The sequence below is a fragment of the Macrobrachium nipponense genome, chromosome 21 (genome assembly GCF_015104395.2).
Source record: "Macrobrachium nipponense isolate FS-2020 chromosome 21, ASM1510439v2, whole genome shotgun sequence".
Lineage (NCBI taxonomy): Eukaryota > Metazoa > Arthropoda > Malacostraca > Decapoda > Palaemonidae > Macrobrachium > Macrobrachium nipponense.
The window spans coordinates 22,222,779-22,250,178 of NC_087212.1; the positions used below are offsets into that span (position 1 = coordinate 22,222,779).

Sequence of the window (27,400 nt, forward strand, 5' to 3'; positions counted from 1 at the left end):
TAAAAGCCCGGTGACCGATCCAACTACGACTTCTACAGCTCGTTTGGTCAGCATGGTCTTGATCTCCTGCCGAAGAGCGTCGTCCTTTGAGGATCCTAGAACATATGCTGAAGATGGACCGGTTTGGAGGTGAGGGGTGGCCGAGATTCGAAGGGTAGTAGATATCCCTCCCGAAGGACGTCTACTATCCAGGTCTCGGCACCGTAGCGCTGCCAAGTTGCCCAATGGCTCGCTAGGCGGCACCCCCCCACTTCCGGCAGCTGGTGAGGGGGAACGCCGTCCCTAGCGTTTCCCACCTCGCTTTCGACTTCTTCCCAGCACCTCCTCGGGGAAAGGAGGGCTGGGAGGAGGGCTGGTTACGGCCTCCTTTACCAGAAGTTGAAGCAGGAAGAGTCTTTCCTCGGGCTTCGATGGAGCAGCGTCTTAGCAGCCGAGGAAGCGCTAGCTAAACTCTTAGGCTTAGCCGCAGTTGTACGAGGTGCCCAGAAACTTCGTAACTGCCTGGTGAACCAGACGGTCACTGTCATCAGTGCGCCGTCTTTCCACCGCAGCGTCCACCATCTCTCCGGGAAAGAGAGCGGAGGAAAACTCTTCATTGGTCCGTTACGGAGTCCATTTACCGCCTCACGCCCGGCCCCCTTGGCTACTCGTGTAAGGACAGCGTCCCTACGACGGAGAACCAAGTTGGCCCACAGGTTTGCCGTCTGATGGGCGAGGTAGGAGATGGCCCTACCTCCAGACTGGCACAGTCTCTGAAGTCGGGGTCGTCTTCGAGGGGCAGCGCCCCCGGAGTCGGTCGCGACCTTGGATACTGTGAGGGACCACAGATCCAACCAAGAGACTGCCTGGAAAGCCGCCATAGCGGTAGCTTCCAGGCCCAGTGCCTCCTGCTGCGAGAACCACAAGTTCTCCGACGGAGCTGCTGCAGGGACACACCTGGAGTTAGCCTAGCTAGCTCCGGGTTAACCTGTTTGGGCGGTATTGGATCCACTGATGGCACGTAGAACTTCCGCTGTCGCTGCAGAGGAGGAGGAAGTAGCTTGGAAGACCGTCCTGACTTAAGTGAGTCCTCTCGTCCTGAGACGAAATTCTCCACCTGGTCAAGGACTGAGTCTGCAAGCTCAGATCGCGGCAGTCCCACCGTCATTTTGGGTTCCCTCTTCGGGCCCCAAAATGACTCGAGCCGGGACGTGGGCTCAGATGGTGGTAGCGGCGATCCTTCCCCCAGGTCGTTGTGCTGACGAATCAGCGCAATAACCTGGGCAAAGTTCCTCTGGATCTCGGGAGTCACAGCGTCCTGAGGAGTAGGACCGTCCAGTCCCTCCAACAGGAGCAGCTCTCGAGACCCTCCTCCTTCAGAAGGAGGAAACAGCAAACAGACCCCTGACGGTCGTCTCCAACCACTTGCGCGTACGACCTGGCTGGTCCTAAGACCATGCCTGGTGCGTGCGGCATCGTGACGGGATCGTGAGCGGCGCACCTCTCACGATCACTCCTAGCTACCTCGCTCTTCCCGGTGTAGCCCGAGGAAGTTGAAGGTATAGGAGAGACAGACCTGACGCTCCCCCCCCCGCTCGCTGGCAGGACCAGCGTACGTGGGGGGCTGCAGCCGATCACCAACCCGCGGTGGGGATCGATCTGCAGGCCTGGCCATGCCGCTCACCTGTGGCGAGCGGCTCGACTGAGCACGTCGACCCCGGTCCTGTGCGTCAGACGAGCTACTGCTGGCCACCGTCTCCGTCCGGTCCCTGTGGGAGCGGCGGTCAGGTGATCTACAGAGCTCGCTTTCGCGTGTGAGACCGGTGAGCGTCCTCACGGCACGTTCAAACGATGCTGGTGCCGTTGGTCGAGGGGACCTCTTCCCAGCCTCAACCCGTGGCCGGTCAGAGACCGTCACGTCAACCCGAGGTACCGGCTGGTCGCTACGAGAGCGGCCGCTGGCCTGGCGAGAGTCACTTGCGCGACTCTCGACAGTCTTCTGCTCCGTGCCTCGGTCATGACGGTGAGCAAGCTCAGGCGTCTTGACTTTAGCTGCACGGTCGCCCGAAGGAGACCGTACACTCGGACCTTCTCGCGAACGAGAAGTCGAGCCGATACCTGGCTTAGCAGCAGTGCTACCAAGACCAGGCGCGGATGTACCCAGCAGTAGCCAGCATATCCTTGGTCCCCGTCTTCTTCTTCTTCTCAGAAGAGGAGACGGGCCCTGTTCCCGAGGGAACAGGAGGACCAGCAGAAGCACCCCCCGTCACGCTAGAGCGAGACGGGCCCTTCGAAGGTCCCGCAGGAGCCTTCTTAGGGGGGGAGGAGGCAGCCTTCTTCTTCTTCGGCTTGGAAGCCTTAGAAGTCGAAGAGGGGGAGAGGCGGCAGCAGACGACGAAGAAGACGATGAAGACGACGACGACACCTTTCCTTCTTCTTCTTCCTCCTTTCTTCGTCAGCTCTATCAGGACGGACGTCAGGTCTTCCATCCCACGGAAAAAGTCGGCCAATTGCCGAAGCAACACGCCCCGACTGATCCTGTCGGAAAGGAGCCTGAGACCGGCCTGCAGCACCTCCATGAGGAGACGCGACGTGGGCAGGGGCAGGCACGGCAGGAGCGGCAGGGACATCAACAGCAGGACCAGCACCAGCAGGACCAGCAGCAGCAGGACCAGCACCAGCAGGACCAGCACCAGCAGCAACATCAGCATGAGCGTCCCGCTCCGCGCGCTTCGTAGGAGCGGCGCGAGCGGCTGGGCCAGCAACACTAGCTGCAGGTACTGCAGGTACGGCAGCATAGTCCGGCGTCACAGGCATCTCCAATTCAGCCAAAACTCATCATTGGGACGGGCGGCAGATCCAGGGGCGCGAAACTTTTGGGACAGCGAAAGTCGGCAGCACATAGAAACCAGGTGGCGGCGGCACGCCCCTCTTAGGTACGGCAGCAATCGGCTTTTGGATTGATGCCGTGGGTCACCGACGCAATGTGTTGCGTGTAAACCACATGAGGAGGGCGGCGTACGCTGGTGTGGACACTGTATTAGTCGTTGTTGTGATACTACCAACCATGAGTTACCAACTGCCGACCCCGCCAGACGTTGAATCAAGCCCTGGATACTGGGGGCGCCCTGCAGTCCCAACGACGCCCACACCTGTCCAAGGTCGTCACTCACAGAAGGCACACCTGAGGGAGGAACAGTCGGGTCAGTTAGAGGGGCACCCTCACGCCTGGGGGAGGACGAACCCCACCCAGAGCGGACGGAAGACCCCGAGTACAATTGAACATCCGGGTATCGGGCACCCTCCTCCACACTCGACGGATCGAGTGAGGAGAAGGACTCCGAAACCCTCCCCGCAGGGGAAGGCGCAAATCGTGGGGGCTGAGCTGGAGGTAGGAAGGATGACGAGGTATCCGTCACCAAAGGAGTCGCTGGAGAGCTTTCCGACGACTCCTTGGTCGTCTACGCCTCTTCATACCCTCGTACAGCACCCACTGCGCCTCGGACCAATTCACACAAACATTACATGGTTCGGTTCGGGAGCATTCTCGCCCCCGACACCGATAACATAATTCATGTGGATCAATGTCAGGATATGAGCGGAATCCGCCGCATTTACGCCCCTCCAGCCCGGGACACACTCTACGGGCAGCTGGTGGGCGCGGCGAAAGCTCTTCTTGATCCATAATTAATTCAATTCACAATGAAAAATGAAAAAAGAGTACTTACAATTTCATTCAAGACCACAAACAAACCAGTCAGAAGAAATTGTAAACATCCAAAGCACACGACGAAATAGCGGGCAGAGCGATGACGAACACGTCCTGTCACACCACGGCCGAAAGCAAAAGTGATTCTTCACCGCCCGGGCGCGCGCACGATCGGACAAGCAGTTAACTACCGTTCTCCCCTTGTTCGAAGCTTACGACCGTCCCAGCTGCCGCTAGTTACCTTCCTATTGTTAAAGGACCGAGGGTTTGTATTACGTATCGGAACAAAAACTAATTGCCTACTGACAAAACGATAAGAAACGGCAAGCTGACGAAAAGAAAAAAGGGAAGATTCTTGAATGAAATAAACCAAACTTAAAAATAATAAGGGGGGGGGGAACGGTGGATAAACGGCGAAGCACGAAATAAAGAAACGTGCTCGAATGAAGACCCCCGTGAAAAACATGAAAATAATGAAAATAACAAAACATAAACGAAAATAGGATCGACTAAAAACTGCCACCCAAGAAATAAATAAAAATATGTACTGAAATATCACATGTTACAAGCAGAGAGGAAGACCACTCGTAATCGGTACAATTCAAGGGTAAGCCGTAAAGGCGACTTGCCGCCCGCCCGCTACTTATAAGTGACGCCTAATAAAATCCTAAATAAAGGCAAAACGAAAGGTAAATTCACTCTCTAAATATTGAAAAAGGGCGGAACCAGTACTTAACTTGGGTGAAGAGGTAGAATGACGATCGGTAACCAAGAATAAAAATAAAAGAACAAATAGCTATATTCGAACGTACGAACACGATATGGCTATCGAAAAGTATGACGTCACAGACGCCTTCAACGGGGTAGCTAGGTGTGACCTATGGGTCGGCTCCCCGTATTTAGGGTCTTTTGATGAGGAAAAGGCTAATTGGAGGGGTTGCTGTGGTAGTGTTTAACACTAACCCCAGTTTTATACCGACACCTTTTATATAGGTGAGCGAGTCAGAAGCTTCTGACATGTCCAATTAGCAGCTTCTCGGTATTATAGCAATATTTTACTAGAAATAGTGCTAAAGCAGACATATTTCACTGGGCGACACGGCTTTCTTGCCCAGAAATAGATTTTTCCTACATCAAAATCCCTTATTTATCATACAAATATACACATCTTTGTAGGAGAGAGAGAGAGAGAGAGAGAGAGAGAGAGAGAGAGAGAGAGAGAGAGAGAGAGAGAGAGAAATATGATTTTTATTATGTGATATCATTTAAACTTATTAAACTTACTAATACAGTATTAATCAAAATTAATATTTGAAAATTAGTAAATCATTTTTGTATCTTAAAAATGTATTTAGTCATGAAAATAAACATCAAAATACACTGATTAGTGATTATTTTCGTTGGAAAATCCCGTGAATGGGCAAATCCCCCGCAACTAAATGGGTAGATATGGTCCAGAGAGAAATCCGTGAATCAGTGAGTCCGCAATTCCGGAGAACGCGAATACGGGGGGCCCACTGTAGTTCACAATCACAACGAGACCTATTCAATTCATATTTCCACCTAAAAACACGTCGTATAAGGAAAAATAACCTTGTCTCATATAAGTCAAGTACGTATCTAGATATTTGTTCATGCTAACTAGAAGCAAGAAAATTTGCTCAGAATTGCATTAAATATGGCGAAACAAACTAGTATTCACCATCAGCTGATTTTAAACCAAAACACTGGCCGCTCTGCGGAATACTGGCTTAGATTTGGCTTAGTATTTTATAATGCACATTTTAAACATAAATGCATGAAAACTTATAACAAAAAGCTGAAGTTACATTGACAAAATGAGTTATAATTAGCTCCCAAATTAATAAAATAACACCATGCATTTTTCGGAAAAGTGGCGGACAAGAACGAAAATGAAAAAACATCTTCTGACAACGTGGAGGGTAGTTACAAAAGCTGCCTTAATTTGTATCATATTTATGTAAAAAATAAATATAACCTATACGTAATATATTTTCATACACATTTAGAACATAAAAGCATGAACATTTATAAAATCGACACATCGATCGCCAAATTTGCACTTTTTTTAACTCTATATTTTCTGAAGAGCGGCAGGCGGCAGCTCACATGAAAGAACATGAAAAAACATCCTTTTAGATAACGTGAAGGGCAGTTTCAAAAGCTGCCTTTGTAACATATTTCTGTGCAGAAATAAAAATATACGTAATACATTTTCATACGCATTTTAAACACAAAAGCATGAACATTTATAAATCGACTCATCCATAGCTAAATTTGCACTTATGTAACTCAATATTTTCAGCATAGAACAGCATCAGAGGCATATATTTTACCCTAATACCTGTGTAATAACTCTCCATAAAATTTCTTAATATATTCTTTGCATAACCTTTATGGTCTGAATGGCATTTCTACAAATGTATGAACTCTTTAGACATAACTGCGCTAGCGGCGCTGTTAACCAAAAAATGTGCTGTAAAAATACCTTAAAATGTCTTATTTTTTTAATGAATATTTTTGACAATGGCAGTAAAACCAATTCGCCGCTAAGCGATTGCGCCGTTAACCGCGGGAAGCCTGCACCTGGTTTTTTTTAATAGTTTTATCACAAAAAGTGCATTTCATGATGAAACTGCTAAAAAAAACAGGGATTTTCTGAATATTTCTCAGAAAAATACCATGAATAGGTGAATTTCCTGTGAATAATGGGTAGATATGGTCAAGAGAGAAATCTGTGAATCCATGAGTCCCCAAATCCGGAGAATGTGAATATGGGGGGGGGGGGGGCTTGTACTGGACAGACTCCAGACATGAAGGGATAAGATCCTACTAAGTGGTGGTACCTCTCCACATGAGGGTGGCAGAGAAGGTTGTGGCTAAGGTGGAATCTCTCTCAGCAATGCTGAGAGAAGAGAAAAAGATCCGGGAACCATTCCACATGAGGCCACAAAGCGCTGCTAGGGCCATCCTGATATTTTGGAACCCATTACTCTGTTCTGGACACGACGGATCAGGCAGAACAAAGGAAATGCGTAAACTCTTAGGTTGTTCCCTCAAGTTATAACAAAACTGTTCATCAAGGAGAGGTGTTAAAACATTCATCTAAACACATGATTCTAAGTTTCATCTTTTTATAATTTGTTCGATTTTAAATTTAAGTCCTGGCATCAGCCAACGAGATGTTACACCATTGCATACCAGAATATAAAAAATCCCGCCCGAGCTGGCGAGACACTGTAAATTAAAAGTAAACAATGCTAAAATAAATGCTCAATTTGTTCTATATAACAAATTACCAACTCACCTATGCTGCCAGAACCAATGACAATAAGAGAGCTGGAATTGTCCAACACATGACTGAGTGAAATCATGACACAATTTTGTATAATCTCATCCTGACTTGGGAAGTTATTGAAAGGCCTCCAGTACCTATGTAAAGAAATACATTTATGAGCCTTAAAATATAGTTTAGGCAGTATTCAATCATACTTTATCAAACATTATTAAAAAACAGCTTCCTCGAAAAGTTAAGTAAACTATATACTAACTGTCCTGTTTAAATTTTAGACATGTAATCTACAAATATCAAAATACAAAACCAATATTTTGCAGAGGTACACATAGTTTATATACACATAGTATCTCACTGTAAAATGGTGTGCCCCGGGCAGCACCATCTGGAATCTTTTCAGCATGTCTGGTCTATCATAATTCTAGATTTTCTAGCACAGTATTTCGTCTGATCAGAAAGCTGAACCGTCGGAATAAGTGTTGCCAGTTGTGAGAAAAGCTTCTCCAAGATAAAACTATTTTTTCTTATCATAATATTTCAAATATTAATATACTGATGTAAACACAGCAAAATATCAATAAAATGCTAAATTAAAATCCCACAAAAGCACAAAACCAGTTACCATTGTAAACACCTCAGGTCTCTCTCTCTCTCTCTCTCTCTCTCTCACACACACACACAGTATGCATATCTTTTAATGAAAAAACAACAAAATATTAAAATGACAATTTTTAAATTAATTTGTATTGCTGTTCATAGCTAACAAACCTGAGGTCTTCACAATAGGATAATTTTTTTGGTGCTGGTTGGGAACCAGCTAAAAACAAAACAAAAATTGTATATGCATTTAATCTTTCTTCCAACCCAAGATTACAAGAGGGGTGGCTATAGGTGGGCAGTCAATGTTAAGACCTCTGGTTTGTTAGCTATGGAAAACACAAATTAATAAAAAATTAGTTATTTGTTTATATGCAAACAAATCTTTGGTCTTAATAATAGGATAGACTCTTACGTGGAGAGAGGTACAAGAATCCTGAGCCGACTGGAGGTTCAGGTGAGCCGACTAGAGGTTCAGCACTCCTGACCACTCTTCCTAGAAATGAGAATTCTAAAGTTGAGGCTCCAAGCCTGTGAGAGGTTAAATATATGGTTGTCTAAAATTCAGTCCACTAGGAGTAAAATGTAAACATGTCCAGATTCACTGCATACATGGAAGACAAAGAGAACTACTATATCTGTTCCAGCAACAAAACATGTTGGCCACAAGCAAAGGGTTTGTCACCACTCCTCACTCCCCTTGCTGGAGAGAGGAGTATATGTTACTGAGAAACAGATTTATATGTTTTATGGAATACAAAAAAAAGGGGCTTTAAAGTAAGGCTGCCAAACTCAGCTGCATCAAGCCAGTTCCAGCATATGATGTGACTAATCTTCAAACTGCCAGTAGGAATGAAGATGGGAAAAATGGGAAAGAAAGAAACCAAGCATCTCAGTAATTTTCTCTTCACACAATCATCTTAGACATGATATGAACTGTCCCGCCATGGGCACTGGATGAGCTACACAACTTGTTAGGCAGTCACCAACGGACCCAAGGACACAGTGTCCAAGGATCTGTGGGTAATATCCTATAGGTAAAAGGAAGTGAAAGGGGCATGCCGAAGCCAGGAACCAGCATTCAAAATCCTATGAAGTTCTTGAAAGTCAGGGAGGAACTTATTCTTCTGATGTCATGTGCTCTTGCATGCACAGTATCGGTGACAGACTTTTGAAGATGAGGAATAGTCTTGCCTAATCAATTCACACAGTCAAAATGAAATGGTATTCATGGACACTTCCTTGGCTCAACCTACGCAAACATCAAGTCTACAACTACTAGGTCTTAGGTGGCAAGTCCTTTTTAGATAACAATGCAGTGCTCTGACAGGACAAAAGTAACTCTTGAGGATCACTGTAAACAAATTCCTTCAGGGAAAGCATGGTAAAAGAGGCAAATCTGTCATCATGAACTGTCTTAGCTACAAATTCAGGGACAAATTTGAAAGCTACAGACCCCCCCAACCCCTGGTGTGTTTTACATCATAATCTAGGGCATGGAACTCTCCAACTCTTTTCAAGGAATCCACAGCCAGAGAGAAAACTGTTTTCAAAGTCAGTTCCCTGTCTGACGATCGACGTAATGGTTCAAAAGGAGCTCAAATGTGACTACTCAGAACCAAAGTAAGGTACCACGTAGGAGGTTTGAGTTCTCTAAGTGAACAAGAATGCCAAAGATCCTGAACAACTCAGCGATCCCCCAAGATGAAGAGATGTCCACGCTTTTCAGACATAGAACTAATGCCAAGGCAGCCCTGCAACCTTTGATAGCATAAGACACAGAAAGACGTTTCTGTTCTGAGGAAGATCAGAAAGTCCACTATCCATCAAACAGAAGTTCCATGTGGAGAGAAACCCCATTGACGACACCAATCACAGTAGACGGCCCACTTGCCCAGGTACACGGCTGACAAAGACCTCCTGAGGTAGCCAGACATCTGAGCTGCTGTTCTGCAAGAAAAACCTCTCACTAGCAAGAGATACTGGACAATCTTCAGCTGTGAAGCGATAGGGGCCCCAATAACTGGTGGTACCTCTCCACACGAGATTGGCAGAGAAGGTTGTGCCAAGGAGGAATTTCTCTCAGCACCTCTGAAAGAAGAGACAGGAAGTCTGGGAACCAGTCTGCTTGTGGCCACAAAGGAGCTATCAGGGTCATCCTGAGATTCTAGGAACCCATCACTCTGTTCAGGACATGACAGACCAGGCAGAATGGAGGGAAGGCGTACACTTCTAGATTGTCCCAATGATGCTGAAGGGTGTCCTTTGCCACAGTGAATGGATCTGGAACCACAGAACAGTAGACCTCTAGCTTCCTGTTGAAGCGCATATCGAAGAGGTCTAACATGGGTCTTCCCCAAAGATGGAATAGCCTGTCTAGTATGTTCTGATGCAGAGAGCACTCTGTACCTAGAACTTTACTCCGACAACTTCAGCTTGTCAGCCACCACATTCCTCTTACCCGAAATGTACCTGGCCATGAGCTCCACCAAATTGTCACTCACCCATTGATGTAATTCAACTGTCAACGAGTGAAGTTGGCAGGGCACCAGCCACCCATTTGTTCACATACGCTACCATCATGGTATTGTCCGACAACAGAACGACACAGTGACCCACCACCTATCTTGAAACTCTTGAAGACCCAGGAAAGCTGCTGTCAATTCCAACACATTGATGTGGAGTTCTTTGTCTAGAGAGCTCCGTGACCCGGAAGTCAGGGTGTATCAGACTCTGTGCCTGAGTCAACGGCCTCGCTGATGGCAAGGGAAAAGGTGACCCAGGATGAGGAGCAGTAACATTTGTGTTCTGCAAAGCACCAGCACATGCAACCCAAAGTATTGGAGGGCAGGAAGAGGGGGGGGGGGAGGGAGGGAGGGGGGGGGGGGGGACTGCTATGGGAGCCACTGCTGGAAGGCATGCAGATATGAAATGGGACAATAGGCCTTCCAAGAAGGGAACCTGGGTAGGACCAAGGAGACCCACACAAATGACATCTTGTACACACCAGACCCTAAAACAAAAGAACAAGATAATGCTGCCTCCTCCCTTCACGAACGGACCACATCTCCCTTGAGAGAGAGAAGGGGCCGCATTAAATAAAATACCACCCAGAGCAACTCTTGATGCTTCCAGACTAATCAATGGAAGAAAAGGAAGGAGACAAGGCACCAATGGATGAGAAGGCACAAGGAAAAAGTCTGGAAGAAGGGAAGAAGAAGCATCCACTAGAGGAGGAGGGAATCCTTCCCAAGATAAGAGAAATTAGAAATGACACCTACTGCAAGTTTTATGGGGGTCAGTAAAAGTAAAGTGGAAGCTAAGAAGCGTGAGCACGGGAACCCTGGAAGGCCGGGACACATGGGGCTTCTTAGATCTGATGGAGGAATCCAAATGAACCACAAAACACACCCAAAAACACAAGAATGCAGGAAAGGAATCACAGACTTAGCAAAAAAAAAACCTGGGAGGAGAAGAGCAAGAGAACATTTGCTCTCCAAGGCACTGAAGAATGACTAAATGCATCACAGGGTTCAATAGATGCCAGCTGCCGCCAGAAGATTTATCCTATTGTTAAGACTGAAGGTTTGTTCCACATATGAACAAATGTTATTTCACTTACAGAATCCATTTATACTATATTATTCTATTTCCACTATAATCTAATATACATACATAAAAAATTATTGTCCCGACATCTGTAATTGTTTTTACCGATGCAAACATAATATCAGGGTACCAACATTTCTACATGCTGATAGGCTGGAAGGGTTATAAATAGCCAATCCCACAGATTGTAGCTCAGATGCTTTGTGTATGTACTGTCTACAAAATATAAATAAAATTATATTTTCCTTAGAGAATCCATTTATACTTTACTACTATATTGATCTACTATAACTGTAATATGTATGCAAACTTATCATCCCAACATTTGTAATTGTTTTTACCAATGAAAACCTCAGTTCTCTCTCCTTCTCTCTCTCTCTCCATGAAGAGACTCTATTGGCTGGGAGGGTTTGAAGTTGAAGTAGCCAATCAAACAGCAGGGTATCAACATAAAGAGGCAGTTCAAATACAGAAACAAGGAAATGGTGCTGCAGCTCTACACATCAATAGTTCGACCCCATCTTGAATATGCAGTATAGTTTTGGTCACCAATACTAAGAAAAGACATAAATAGATTAGAAGGAGTACAAGCAAGAGTCTCAAAGATAATTCCATCCATCAGGCAAATAGGTTACCGAAGACGACTAGAGCCAGAACATGCATGGCTTAGAAACACGACAATTGTGAGGACAACTAATAGAAAATTTAAAATACTGAAAGGCATAACAAAAGTAGACAGTAACCTATTTACATTAAACAAAAACCGGACTAGAAATAATAGATGGAAACTAGAACTGAAGAGATACAACATATCTCATTGTGGGAACTTCTTTACATACAAGATATGTGAGACGTGGAATAAACTGCCACCAGAAATGACAATTTGTCATTTGTTCCGACACGGCATACAAACCTTCGGTCCTTTTATAATAGGAAGACTCACTTCTTGGTGGGAGGAATCTGAGTCTTTTGTGAACAGACTGGTGTTCGCCCAACCTTGGAATGCCTCCCTGGTCGTAAGAGCGAGGGAGGGATCCAAGCCTCTGTCCGATTGATCGGGGTGTGCACCGCAGGATCAATGGTCAGACCTCTGGACCAAGTACTAAGAGAGAGGCAAGCGCATCTCTTCGTACCAGCAAGCAAGAACAAGTTCCTATTTGCAAGAGGCAACATAAAGTTATGGTTTGTCTCTTGTTGGCATCCACTTCCCCCCCCTTGTAGGAGGAAGTGGTGGATATTCACTCCCATCCCTAGTGAAAGGGATAGGATGGGGCTCTGTCGAGTAGCTCACCTGCATCTCGTCCTTATCCAGCAAGGTGATGACCGTATCCCTCTACCCACAGGTAGAGGGGGAGAAAAAGATAGGAAGAGAAGCCAGTCACTCTCTCATTCACTTATCTATTCTTACAGTCACACCAGGACTCGATGCTGTTCAGCCTGCTTAGGGTCTGGGTTAGCTACACAACGTGTTGAGCAGCCACCACGGGTCCCAAGGAAAACGATCCAAGGACCTGTGGGCAATATCCAAAAGGTAGAAGGAGGTGCCAGTGGTCTGGTTGTACCAGACCCCTGCCTTCAGTACCTGTGCCACGGAGAAGTTCTTGTGTAACTCGAGGGAGTGTACTTCTAGGTCATCTTGGTGCTGACGAAGAGTCTTCAACACTCAGCCTGGGATGTCGAGTTTCTTAAGAAAGCGCGGTCGCGCTTTCACAGGACAAAGCAGCATCTCCTTCACATCGAAGGCGGTGAAGTCCATTAGGGAGGGGATTGTGAAGGACTCTAACCGATCGTCAGGAACCGAAGGGTTCTGAGTCTTCGCTACGAAGTTCGGTACGAAATCGAGCGTCACGAATCCCCATCCCCTGGATGCTTGACTTCACAGGAAAAGTCATGCAATTACCTCAGAGGAAAAGAAGGGAATGGTCGCATGACCTATCCCTCTTCTCGACTTCGGTGATGTCCTGTACCCATACTGGTCTATCCGTCTGCAGCGAAGTGTCTCACATTCTCCTATCCCCATGCAGTGAAGTTCTTCTTCTCGGTAGTGGATAGGACACCGACACTCAATGGTGGGTGTCGATGGTATGGGTACTGTGACAAGCCGTTAGGACGAAGAAAAGACTGTTATGGAACAACCGAACTAAGTCCACAGCGAAGTTCGTAACTGACTTGGGCGCTCTGACAGCTGCCGACTGACTGCGTTCGGTAGGAGGCAAGTTGTCCAAGCACCCGAGCAAGTCACGTGACTTTCGCCTTAAAAGGGTTATGCCAAGAGACTAAACAAATAATTTGTTCGTCACCGATGCCAGACGGCGAGGTGATGATTCTCTTAAGGCATGTGACCAACAGGCGAAAGTCAATTGCCTTCTAGAGACCGAGGTCCCTGATGGCAAGATATCTCATAGTATAGTTGACTCTCAGCTAAGGAGAAACAACACTATGTGTCGTTGAAGACGAAGGTGTACAGCCTACGTCTTCAGAGCTGAATCGAGAGAAGGATTCTCAAGATTCTGAACCTGTGCTACAAAGACTGAGAACGCTAACCGCTATTCATTGCTGTCCGGTGAGGATCGTAGTTGCAATGAAAGCGGAGCGCTTTTCAGTAATGAAGACACAGGGAAATACTGCCTGAAGAACTGCTTCTCTTGGGCTGAACATTTGGAAGTAGAGCTGTCAGGTCGGAGAGTAGGCGATGTCTTCTGACACATCTGTTAATTCGGGGCGAACAATGCATAATTTGTTCGTCACCGATGCCAGACGGCGAGGTGATGATTCTCTTAAGGCATGTGACCAACAGGCGAAAGTCAATTGCCTTCTAGAGACCGAGGTCCCTGATGGCAAGATATCTCATAGTATAGTTGACTCTCAGCTAAGGAGAAACAACACTATGTGTCGTTGAAGACGAAGGTGTACAGCCTACGTCTTCACAGCTGAATCGAGAGAAGGATTCTCAAGATTCTGAACCTGTGCTACAAAGACTGAGAACGCTAACCGCTATTCATTGCTGTCCGGCGAGGATCGTAGTTGCAATGAAAGCGGAGCGCTTTTCAGTAATGAAGACACAGGGAAATACTGCCTGAAGAACTGCTTCTCATGGGCTGAACATTTGGAAGTAGAGCTGTCAGGTCGGAGAGTAGGCGATGTCTTCTGACACATCTGTTAATTCGGGGCGAACAATGCATAATTGCACACCTGCGAATACGAGATATTTTGAAGACAAACTCAGATGTCTGCAAAAATCATTCGCATTATCGCGGTGCGATGCAGCAGGAGACTAGTACAGACTTCTGTTACCGTGCGGTAAACAGAAAGATGAAAGAGTCCAAGAGATATCTCTGTTGAAAATTCTCGCAATGTCGAAGGCGATGAAATCGAGCTTCACAGCAGTAGATGGTCCTTCATTATTGCGAGAATCCCCGTTAATCAGAGACCTAAGTCCATGATTGTTGGGCAGAGATACGGTTCGGTAGTCAATCAAACCAGGGGAGAGAAAGATGTAACCGACCGTGCATCTCGGAGACCTAGCTGATACTGAGCTGCTATCAGGCAGTTCAATACGCAGTAGCTCTCGGTGACTCGTCATCCTGAGTTGCCAGGTAATCCCTTCCACGAAGGAATGCGTTCGGCTAGAACCATCGAGCATAAAGAATACGCTCGAGCAATTATATTTAAACGAAACGGATTTCAGTAAATACAAAAGCTGATTGGTGTTGTCGTGACAATACCAAGTATCTAACATCGAAACTGATAACTGCTTGGAGGTTGCAGGCAACCCCGAGTTGCAGTTCAATTAAGATACAATTCGTCTCGGTCACAAACCGTAGAGTTAACTACGGTATGCGCCTACCCCCCGGACAATTCAACTGTTAAAAGAATCATGTCGCGAGGGTAATATACGTAGTATATTTGTAGGTTCTGTACAACGACCTCCATCCTAAATTCTTTTCCCCTCGAGGAATGAGAATAAGGATTGGAGATCGACCGCCTTCGTTCTCTAGTCAAGAGAGTGAAGAAGTCTTTCCCAAAGGAAAGCTTCAATGGTGAACAGAATACCGAAGACGATAGTTCAAGCCAAACTGGAAGTTCCCGTCCGTTCTTCTCTATTCCAGGTTAATCGCCTACTGTGAGATACTCTTCTTTCAGCAGCAGTCTTCTTCCAAATGCTAGAAATTACAGGAATTCGAGCATAAGCGAGGTTCCCGATTATCGTGTAACAATTATCGGGGATTCTTGCTCACTTTGGACCGTGGTCTCGCCTAAGTGTTTGGAGATCGTAAAAAACTCGAACACTCTGAGTGCGCTAGAAATTCCGTAGAATTCTAAGCACTCTGCGAAACCCCCACCGAATTCGTCAAACGATATCGGCTGGTGGTCCTCTCGATTCCCGTAGAAATCGAGAAAGGGGCAGGATCCCTCCTCAACGACCGGGGCTTACTTCAGGTAGGACCCGAAGGTCCCCCCGGTAGCGCAGTCCCTAACGTGGGATCTTACAGAGAAATCTCTGTAGGATCCCTCCCCTTTCCCTCATAGCCGTAAGGAGAGAGGGAATGGGGGAGGAATTGGATACTGGCTCGCCTTCCCAGCAGAACTAGTAGTTGGAGAAGAAAAGGAGCAGCCATCGCCTGGGAAAACGTATCGTCAGGAGAAAACGTTTTCCCGAGGAGGGTTACGAACTCCTACTGTAGGTAAGGGTCAGCCGCCACTGTGAACGTCGTCTGGGTGGGGCTGATCGACACCTGACAGGAGAGAGCCGATACCGTCCTCCGACTCATTCCAGTCCTCGTCGAGGTCGAAACCTCTCAGGAGGACCGAAGGGGTATTCAAATACTGTGTCCGAAGACACGTAGAAACGCCTCTGTCTCAGTAGAGGAGGTGGAAGTAGCTTGTTCGACCGGCCAGAACTGAGAGGGCCTTCTTGTCCGGAGACGAGAGACTACCTGGTTCAACACAGTCGGCAAGCTCCGATCGCGGCAGACCCACCGTCGATTTGGGTTCCCTCTCGGGCCCCAAAACGACTCGAGCCGAGACGTGGCTCTGCTGGTGGGAGCGACGATCCTTCCCCGAGGTCGTTGTGCTGACGAATCAGCGCCATAACCTCGGCAAAGTTGCTCTGCATCTCGGAAGTCACAGCATCTTGCAGAGTAGGACCGTTAAGCCCTTCGAACAAGAGCATATTCCGAGAACCTTCCTCCTAAGAAGGGGGAACAGCGACAGCCCTTTCGGTCTCCTCCAGCCACTTGCGCATACATCCTGGCCGGTCCAAGAACTGTGCCTGGCACGTAGGGTGTTGTGGTGGGATCATGAGGGGCGCACCCCTCACGATCACTCCTCAATACCTCGCTCCTCCCGGTGTAACCCGAGGAGGTTGAAGGTACGGGAGAGGCAGACCTGACGCTCCCTCCTCGCCTGGAGGGCTGCAGGCGATCGTCAACCCGCGGTGGCGATCGAGCTGCAGGCCTGGTCAAACCGTCTCGCTGTGGAGAACGGCTGGACTGAGCACAGCGGCCCCGATCTCGAGTGTCAGAAGAGCTGGTGCTGGTTGCCATACGGTCAGGCGACCTGCAGGCTCCACTGTCACGGTGAGACCGGTGCTTGTCCTCACGGCACGTCACGTCGCTGGTTCCAGCCGTGGCTGGTACCGGCGAACGGGGGGACCTCTTCCCAGCCTCAGGCCCGGGTTTTGGGCCGGTACGTGGACCAGTCATGTCAGCCCGGGTATGCCAGCTGGTCGCCGCGAGAGCGAGAGCTGGTCTGGTGAGAGTCGCGTGAGCGGCTGTCACCAGTCTTCCGCTCCGTGCCGTGAACCTGACGCTGAGCGGGCGCAGAGGTCTGGTTCCTGGCTGCACGATCGCTGGTAGGTGACTGTACACTCGGTACCTCCCGCGAACGAGAGGCCGAGAAGGAACCTGATGCAGTGGCAGAACCACTAACACAAGGCGAGGAAGTACCGGTGGTAGCCGGTACCCCTCTGGTCCCCGTAGTCTTCTTCCTTGCGGAAGATGAGACGGGCCCTGCTCCCGAAGGAGCAGGAGGACCAGCGGAAGGAACCCTCCCGTCCCACCGAGGTGAGACGGGTCCCGAGAAGCTCCCGAGGGAGACTTCTTAGGAGGGAGGAGGCAACCTTCTTCTTCCTCGGCTGTGAAGCCTTAGAAGTCGAAGGGGAAGAGGCGGCAGCCGACGACGATGAAGAAGATGAAGACGACGACGACGACACCTTCCTCCTCTTCTTCGTCAGCTTCCTCAGGACAGACGTAAGATCTGCCATCCAGGGCGGAGCCGGGGCTGCTGTAGCCGAAGCCACAGGGCCCGGACGCACCTGTACAGACAGACCAAAGTCTGGGGTAGTACCACCACGAACAGGGACGACGTCAGCAGGTATGGGCATCTCAGGAACAGCAGGCACAGCCAGCACAGCATCGGCAGGGACAGCCAGCGCAGCAACGGCAGGGACAGCCAGCGCAGCAACGGCAGGGACAGCCAGCGCAGCAACTGCATGGACAGTCAGCACAGAATCGGCAGGTACGGCAGGCAGCACCGGAAACACAGGAGGTGGAGCAGCAGCCAGCAACATCCTGGTACCGGCGGCAGGTCCAGGGGCGAGCTCTAGGGCAGCGGAAGTGTGGTCACGGCAGCGCGGCAACCACGAGCGGCGGCGGCACGCCCCCCTCTCGGTACGGCGAACGGCACTTCACAGCGGCTGTAGGCAAGACTGTTACCACGTGAGGCGAGTACACCAGGTGAGGAGGGACGTCGTCACCTGGAGTCGATATCGTTGTCGTGGTGACCGCAGCAGGCCCAGACATAGAACCGCAGCCCCTGGACACTAGGCACGCCCTGCAAACCGAAGGACGCCCATACCTCACCAAGGTCCACCCTTGTGGCAGTAGCACCTGCGGAAATAACAGTAGTAGTGATTAGTGGGGGGGAAGTCCCCTCGCGTGGGGGGGTGAGCCCCACACCGAACGAGCGGAAGACCCCGAATACAATTGTACATCAGGCACCGAGCGCCCTCCCCCGCGCTCGACGGATCGGGCGAGGAGAAGAACCCAGATAACCTCCCCCCCCAAAGGGGAAGGGCCATCTGTGGGAGCTGAGCGGGAAGGGGGGGGATTCTCGTTCCCCACCCCCCCACAGCACCCATGTACCCAACAATAATAATAAGAGCCCGAGAGCAATCGTGCCCTCGGCACCGAATGCAAGGGCATAAGGATCAATTCCCTGACTGAGCGGAACTTGAACCAAAATAAATATTGATGCAATCAATAATAAAAGGAATAACATGAAAAAGAATCTTGCATTACGATTCACTTCACAATGAATAAGGGCTCGGATCGAGCGCATTTGCGCCCTCGGTACCGAGCGCAAGGGTAAAAGGATCCATTCCCGATTATGAACGGAAACCTTGATCCATAATGAATTGATGCAATCAAAATATATATGAAAATGAAAAAGAATACTGCGCTTGCGATTTCACTTCATACAAAATAAAAAGGGGAAGGATCAATTCCCGGGTAAGAGCGGAAACATTGATCCAAGTAAATAATGCAATCTCAATAAAATATGAAAATGAAAAAGAATACTGCACTTGCGATTTCACTTCATTCAAATAAAAAGGGGAAAGGATCAATTTCCGGGTAAGTGCGGAAACTGATCCAAAATGAGTATTGATACAGTCAAAATAAATATATGAAAATGAAAAAGAATACTGTAATTGCGATTCCACTTCCATACAGAATAAGTTTTCGTGCCGAGCGCATTCGCTCGGCAACGAGCATGCAGGTCAAAAAAATATAAATGAAAAGGGTACTTACTTTCGATTTTCATCTACACATTTCCAACCAAAATATAAGCTCGGAGCGAGCGCTCTCCCGCCCTCGGCACCGAGCATACACAATACGAGGATCATTTCTGGGAAATATGAATTCCCGCACTTACGCCCTTCAGTCCCGGCACTCGGGTAATCGGAGGGCGCAGAGAAACCAAGATCCTTTAATTCACAATTGAATTCAATGGAAATAAAGATGAAATTATTGTACTTACAATTCAGTTTCACTAGATAAATAGAAAAAGAAAAACACAACCATGCGAAAGCAACGACAATGAAGCGGGCAGAGAGCGATGATACACACGTCTACACGCCAGCAGGCCGAAAGCAAAAGTGATTGTTTACCTCCCAGTCGCGCGTGCGCGCCTGTCGGACAAGCAGTTAACTACCGAACCCCTTGTTCGAAAGCTTACGACCTATCCAGCTGCCGCTAGTAACCTTCCTATTGTAAAAGGACCGAAGGTTTGTATGCCGTGTCGGAACAAGTTGTAAACAGTAACAGAGTGGAAGAGTTTAAAAGAAAGCTATACAAAATCATTAGGACACTGTGAATGCAAAGTAAAACCTGCTCCTACAGGTGAGCGAGCACACATTGTCTCCTCGGATGTACTAACAAGTCTTTGAGACATCCTAATCCTTGTAACTCCCTGTAATTCTTTTCAATTGATTGGCTGAAAGAGTTGTAAGTAGCCACTACACAGCTTGTAGCTCAGATGCTTTAGTATATACGTACTGTTTGATGTGTTTAGTGTATATACACATTATACAATAACAGACCAATATTTATAATAATAAAGGATAATAAATGGATTCTGTACATGAAATAACATTTTACTGATATTTTACCGTGTTTACATTAATGTTTGAAAATTAGTAAACCACTGTAAAATGCATAACACAAGAGAATATTTTCACTGCTGATTGCATTTCTAATTTGTCATTTTTTTCCAATGCATATCTGATTGCATTTATAATTTGGCATTTTTCTCAAAGCATATCTAAATATTAACCCTTAAACGCCGACTGGACGTATTTTATGTCGACATTTTTTGTCTCTCTGGTGCCGACTGGACGTATTTTACGTCGACATACAAAAGTTTTTTAAAAATTCGCGGAAAAATACTTTTAGGCCTACCAGCCAAAAACTCTTGAATCACGCGCCTTGGGGGATGCTGGGAGTTCCGGGATCAAGGTGTTGTTTTGTTTACAATCATTACGCAGGCGCGCAAGCGCGAATTTCTTTCTTGCCGCACTAAAAAGTATCTGTGACACATCTCGGAAATTATTTCGTCACTTTGACATAATTTTTTTACCATTTTAAATTAGCCGTTACATGTAGTATTTTATATGAAAATGTGCACATTTTTAGGTAGAATACAGCAAAAAAATACTCATGATATTAGCTTTTATCAGTTTTGAGATGTTTTCATATAAATAACGATAAGTGCCAAAATTTCAACCTTTGGTCAACTTTGACTCTACCGAAATGGTCGAAAAACGCAATTGTAAGCTAAAACTCTTATATTTTAGTAATATTCAATCATTTACCTTAATTTTGCAACTAATTGGAAGTCTCTAGCACAATATTTTGATTTATGGTGAATTTATGAAAAAACTTTTTCCTTACGTCCGCGCGGTAACTCTTCCGCAAAAAATCATACATGCGATTGTGGTAATGTTTGCACCATTTTAAATTAGCCGTTACATAAAGATTTATATATGAAAATGTGCGCAATTTCATGCACAATACAACTAAAAACAACCCATGGTTGTAGCTTTTATCAATTTTGAAATATTTTCATATAAAATATGATAAGTGACAAATTTTCAACCTTCGGTCAACTTTGACTCTACCGAAATGGTCGAAAAACGCAATTGTAAGCTAAAACGCTTATATTCTAGTAATATTCAAGCATTTACCTTAATTTTGCAACAAATTGGAAGTCTTTAGCACAATATTTCGATTTATGGTGAATTTATGAAAAAAATAACATTTTCTTTACGTCCGCGCGGTAACTCTTCCGAAAAAATCATACGTGCGATTGTGGTAATGTTTGCACCATTTTAAATTAGCCGTTACATAAAGTTTTTTATATGAAAATGTGCGCAATTTCATGTATAATACAACAAAAAATAGTTGAAGGTTGTAGCTTTTCTCTTTTTTGAAATATTTGCATATAAATCACGATAAATAGAAAAAAAACCACGTTCGGTCAAATTTGACTACCGAAATGGTCGAAAAACGCAATTGTAAGATAAAACTCTTACAGTCTAGTAATATTCAGTCATTTATCTTCATCGTGAAACAAATTCAAAGTCTCTAGCACAATATTTAAATTTATGGTGAATTTTAAAAAAAAACATTCCTTCCCTCCGCGCGCGGATTCTCCGCCACAAATCTCCGAAATGCGTAAGTCCCATTCTCGGAATATTTGCTTCATTTCATATTAGGCATTTCATAGAGTTTTATATATGAAAATGTGCGCAATTTCATGTAGAATAAAACGAAAAATATTTGAAAGTTGTAGCTTTTCTTATTTCTGAAATAATTGCATATAAAAAAAATATATATAAAAAATTCGACATTTGGTCAACTTTAACTCATCAGATATGGTCGAAAACTGCATTTGTAAGCTAATATTCTTACAGTATAGTAATATTAAATCATTTGTCTTCATTTTGAAAGAAATTGGAAGGCTCTAGTACAATATTTAGATTTATGGTGAATTTTTGAAAACATTATTTGTTTACGTCCGCGAGTTACGAATTCATGCATTATTTTGTGATAATATTTTCTCTGTGTTGCTTTTATCGTTTTACAATGTGTTATATACCAAAATTATCGCAATTTAGTGTACATTACAACGAAAAAAAGTAACTTGTTACCTTTAACCGTTTTGCGCACAGAGCGATTTGAATACAATTATATATGAAATTTCGTTTTTGCGCTATCATATATCACGCTATTTATATATGATAATGATAATTTTTTTCATTTCTGAACTTCTTGCCGAAACATACATAAACATACGTAAAAGCAAGCGAATGTCACGAGGTGAAACTCGAACGTGTAATCTACTTGAAGTCTATGGTCCAACTGATTCATGATTGAACCAGATAATCGCTTCTGCTAGCCACGGAATCTCTACAGATGACATTTCTCACAATTTCTTTGCCAATAATTATCAAAATTTACGATAACAGAAATGTTGCATTTTCTTGTACGGATGAATGTTTTAGGCTTATTGAGTTATGTTTACTAATTACCCTGTAACTACGAAAGTAAGAGGAATTTTGACGAAATATTTTGTATACGTATTCTCAATTGCCATATGAAGCTCCATGAATTTTTTCATGACTTTGCATTTTTCGCCCTATACCACCATAAATAGGGGTTCCAGTCGGCCCCCTTAAGCATTTTTAGAGGTGGATACCAACTTAACATGGATTTTTTTGCTTAATGTGGTTGGTTGGTTGTGGTCCTTAATCCCCCACCTCTTTTGCAGGGGACATACTGTATTTATCAGTGACAATTTTTTGGAAGTGTACAATGTTTTGTGACTTCACACCCATATGACAGGTAATACAAAAGGATTATGATTCAGAAATTGACAGTTACAACCCAAGAATTGAAAAACCAGATTAAAGCAAAAACTATCAAGCAATTACTTATGCTGAAAAGCATAAAAGCATAATTAAAGCTGTGTATAAACAAGGTTACTCCGTACAGGTATATTCTTAATCAAAATATGACAAATTTTTAATCAATTTGTATTTTTCATAGCTAACAAACCAGAGGTCTTAACAGTAGGATACTCCTCTAGTGCCAGCTGGAAACTGGTTAAAACAATAAAAGATTGTAAAGCAAGGAATCTGTGGTATCTAGCAACTCATGCGCATATGAGGTGGAAGCTGGTCACCGACTGGGCTTGGAACATTGTGACACATCAGTCTTTCTTCCAACCCAGGATATCAGAGGGGCGGCTAGAGGTGGGCAGTTAACGTTAAAACCTCAGGTTTGTTAGCTATGAAAAATACAAATAGATTACAAATTTATCATTTATTCGTATGTGAAACAAACCTTCGGTCTTAACAATAGGACAGACTTAAACTTGGAGGGATGCATAAGTACCCTGAACTGGCTGGGGGTTCTGCCCACCTGACCACCCTCCCTAAAAGATCAAGTTCCAAAGAAGGGGGTCTGAGCCTATGAGAGAATAGATAAGCAAGTATCTAAAAACTCAGCCTGCTGGGATTAATCACAATAGGGCATGTACAGATTCACTGCATTCACGGAAGGTAAAGAGAACTCTGTCGTTAAAGCAACAAACCATGTAGGCCACAGGGGTTTGTCACCACTCTTCCTTAACCCTGGCCAGAGAGAGGAGTAAGTGCTACTGAGAAACAGATTTGTCTATTGTATTGGAACAAACTAAATAATTGCAACCAGTATGACTTCCACACTCACCTGTAGCAGACCAGTTCCAATGTACGACGTGTCTATTCTTCAACCCGCCCTAAGGAAGAAGAAAGGAAAAAGGAGAAAGAAGGAGACCAGCCAACTCACTCAGTCTCTTCCACACAATCATCTTAGGTGAGATACAAACTGTCCCGCCAAGCCACTGGATGAGTTACACAAATTGTTGGGCAGCCACCACCGGACCCACGGAAAAAGTATCCAAGGACCTGTGGACAATGTCCTTCAGGTAAAAAGAAGTGAACATGGTTCTTCTTAAAGGCCAAAAGAGAAACTCATTCCTCTGATGTCATGTGCTCTAGCCTGCACAGACTCAGTGACAAAACTACAGGTGAGGAGTATGCCTGTTGAATCACCTCACACGGCCAGAATGAAATGGTGTTCTTGGACACTTCCCTGCTCGACCAGCCTGTGCTAAGAAAAAGTCTACAACACCTAGGCCTTAGGTGACGAGTCCTTTTAAGATAGCAGCACAGAACTTTAATGGGAAAAAGCAAAAACTCCTGTAGATCACTGTCCACATGAACCAGCCCATGCTAACAAAAAGTCTACGACACCTAGGCCTTAGGTGACGAGTCCTTTTTAGACATCAGCACAGAGCTCTAACAGGAAAAAGCAAAAACGCCTGTGGATTGCTGTCCACAAACTCATTCATGCAAGGAATTGAAATTGAGCCAAACATGTCCATGCACCAAGGGATTTTGAGTCTAAGCTATGAATTCTGGGACAAATTTGAAGGTCACAGACTCCCAACCCCTGGTGTGTTTAACATCATAACTCAGACCACGAAGCTCTCCAACTCTCTTTGAGGAAGCCAAGGCCAACAGGAAAACTGTCTTAAGAGTAAGATTCCTGTCTGACAATTGACGTAGAGGCTTGAATGGAGCTTGAGCGAAACTACTCAGGACCAGAGTAAGATCCCACATCGGAGGTTTGAGTTCTCTTGGTGAACAGGATTTTTGTAAACCCCTGAATAACAAGATTTCCCAGGATGAAGAGATGTCCATGCCCCTCAGGCGCAGGACCAACCCCAAGGCAGCCCTGTACCCTCTGACAGCCGAGACAGAAAGACCTTTCTCATCTCTGAAAAAGATTAGAAAATCCACTACCCACTGAACAGAAGTTCCAAGTGGAGATAAATCCCATCAACGACACCAATCACAGTAGACGACGACCTCCTGAGATAGCTGGACATCTGGCCCACTGCTTTGTGAGCAAAGCTTCTTGCTCACTGGAGATACTTGACATTCTCCAGTCATGAAACGATAGGGACCCTACCGACTGGTGAAACCTTTCCACATGAGGTTGGCAAAGGAGGTTGTGCCATGGGGGAATCTCTCTCTCGGAACCTCTGACAGAAGAAACAGAAGGTCTGGGAAGGCATACACCTCGACATTGTCCCAAGGATGCTGTAGAGCATTTTCTGCCAGAGCAAGAGGATCCAGGACCACCAAGTAGATCTAAAGCTTCCTGTTGAAGCAAGTGGTGAAGAGGTCTAACATGGGTCTTTCCAAAGGTGAAACAGCCTGTCCGCTACGTCCTGATGCAGTGACCACTCCATTACCTAGGACTTGACTCCGACAACTTAGCTCGTCAGCCACCACATTTCCCCTGCCTGGCATGTACCTGGCCATGAGCTCCACCAAGTTATTGATCACCTACTGGTGCATCTAGACTGTCAATGAGAGGAACTTGCAAGACACCAACCCCACCTGTTTGTTCACATAGGCTACCACCATGGTGTCCAACATCAGAACGACAGTGACCAGAACTCCCACAGACCTAGGAAAGCTGTCAGCAGCATGTCCCCAGCATTCCAAACACCCGAAGCCAGGAGATCCTAGAGATAAGCACCCCAACCATCGATGGAAGCATCTGAGAGCAGGAGTAAATTTGGAGGGGGTGACAGTAGAGGGACTCTTACCAAAAGATTCAGGACATCAAACCACCACCATAGGTCTCTTCTTACCTCTTCTGGCAGAGGTACCTGTTGCTGAGGGGAATCTCCAACCGGGGTACATAACTCCTTTGGCCTCCACTGCAGAGTGAACGCGGAGTTGACCATGAGGAACCAGTTTCTCAAGAGGTGACAAAATCTCGAGAAGAACCTACAACTGGAAAGCTGGCTGTTTGAACTGTGCTGTTCAGGGAAGGAGTGTGCCAAAGACCTGAACTTCTGCAACCTCTTGTCCAACGGAAAAACCATTGACTCTGCCGTATCTATAGATATACCCAGGTAAAGAATCCTCTGGCTGGGAAGCAGATTGGAGTTCACCAGGTTCACCACAATGCCTAGGCTCCGACAAAACTGGAGAAGATGGTCCCTGTCCCACCCCTATCCCGAACCAGCTTCTCTCTGGAACTTGCCAAGACAAGCCAGTCATCAAGGCATCTCAACAGGCAAATCCCTTGAATATGAGCCCAGGTCAAAAAAAAGGTAAAAACCCTGTGAACACTTGATGGGCTGTAGTCAAATCGAAGCAAAGGACCTTGAACTGGAATACTTGCTCTACAGGGCAGAAGCAAAGGAATCTCCTGGACAAAGGGTGAACTGGAATCTGGATATAATCATCCTTCAAATCTATCGACAGCATAAAGTCATTCTCCCTTATGGCTGCCAAAACCATCAGTGGTTTAGCATGGAAAGATCTATCACTGATCTTCAATTGCTGGTAGCCTTTGGAACCAGGAAAATCCGACTGTAAAACTCTGGTGAAGGATGATGTACTTCCTCATTTGCACCTCTGTCTAACATCTTCAACACTTCCTCCTGAAGAGCTAAATACTTCAGAGAGCCTTGAGCATAAGTTAGGTGGAGGAGGGGTCTGTCTACGAGAGGGGGAGGAAAGTCGAAAGGTAGTAGATACACCAACCAAAGGGCATCCACTGCTCATTTCTCTGATCCGTGGTATTGCCATTTGGCCCAATAGCCTGCCAGGCATCACCACCACCCGTGGCAATGGGAATGAAGTGGCACCCTCTCTATCGACGACCCGCCCTAGCCGTTCCCTCTAGGCCCCCTTTCTGGCTTGTGGGAGAAAGATTGAAAGGGGCACTGCTGTTGCTTAGACTTAGATGGAGTATTAGACTGAGGAGCCCTAACAGATGTCAACCACTTGGCCAACTTCCGTGGAGGAGACTGCCTACTCTACCTTGAAGGAGGAGGTGGAGGGCGAGAGCGAGCCTCTGAATTCGAGACTGCCTGCTGAACCAGCCTATCCTTGGTATAAGCACACCGCCAGTCTATCGCAATGTCCAATTGCGTTCTCAGAAAGAGAAGCTGCGACTCCAAGAGGTCCCCATTACAAAGAGACGACAAAGACTCAGAATCCATCAAACCTGCCACCTTCGACAAGGCCGCAACCCTCCTAACCAGGAGTAGGTTGGCCCACAAATGTGCACTGAGGAGGGTAAGGTAAGAGATGGCCTTGGCACCAGACTGCAGCAACCTGATAAAAGTGGGCAAGCTAACAGAAACTTCATTAGAGCAATACGATGGTATCCTGGCCACCACAGTAGACCACATGTCCAGCCACAACACAGTCTGGAAGACACAAGAAGCAGTACACTTCAAAGTAGAGGCCTCTTGAGAAGTCAACAAAATGCCCTCAGCCCTTACCTGATCCAGGGTCAAGCCAGGCTTTAGACAGATCAAGTGTGAATTAAGGTGATAAGGCATAAGTTGAACTACATTAGTCATGTGAGACAGAGACACTGTACATTCTCCCTTGAAGTCAAAAGACGCCAGACTCGCGATTTACAGCCAGTGTAAAAGTTGCAATTAGTAAATTTATGGGCTGTAGAAGTATTGGCAACTCTTTCCCGGCCGATTCTTTCCAAATTGATGGCGCTTCATATTGCTTCTTTACAGCATCAATCCATCCAACC

General features: G+C 46.2%; 1 protein-coding gene across 5 annotated transcripts in view; it reads right to left on the bottom strand.

Annotated features, from left to right (window-relative positions):
• Nucleotides 1–27,400, bottom strand: part of LOC135197836 (uncharacterized) — a 201,243-nt gene that overhangs the window by 40,148 nt on the left and 133,695 nt on the right. For all 5 annotated transcript variants that reach the window (XM_064224995.1, XM_064224993.1, XM_064224990.1 and 2 more), the window contains one exon: nt 7,017–7,141. In XM_064224995.1, coding sequence (XP_064081065.1) covers nt 7,017–7,141 — 125 coding nt within the window. The remainder of the gene's footprint in view (nt 1–7,016; nt 7,142–27,400) is intronic.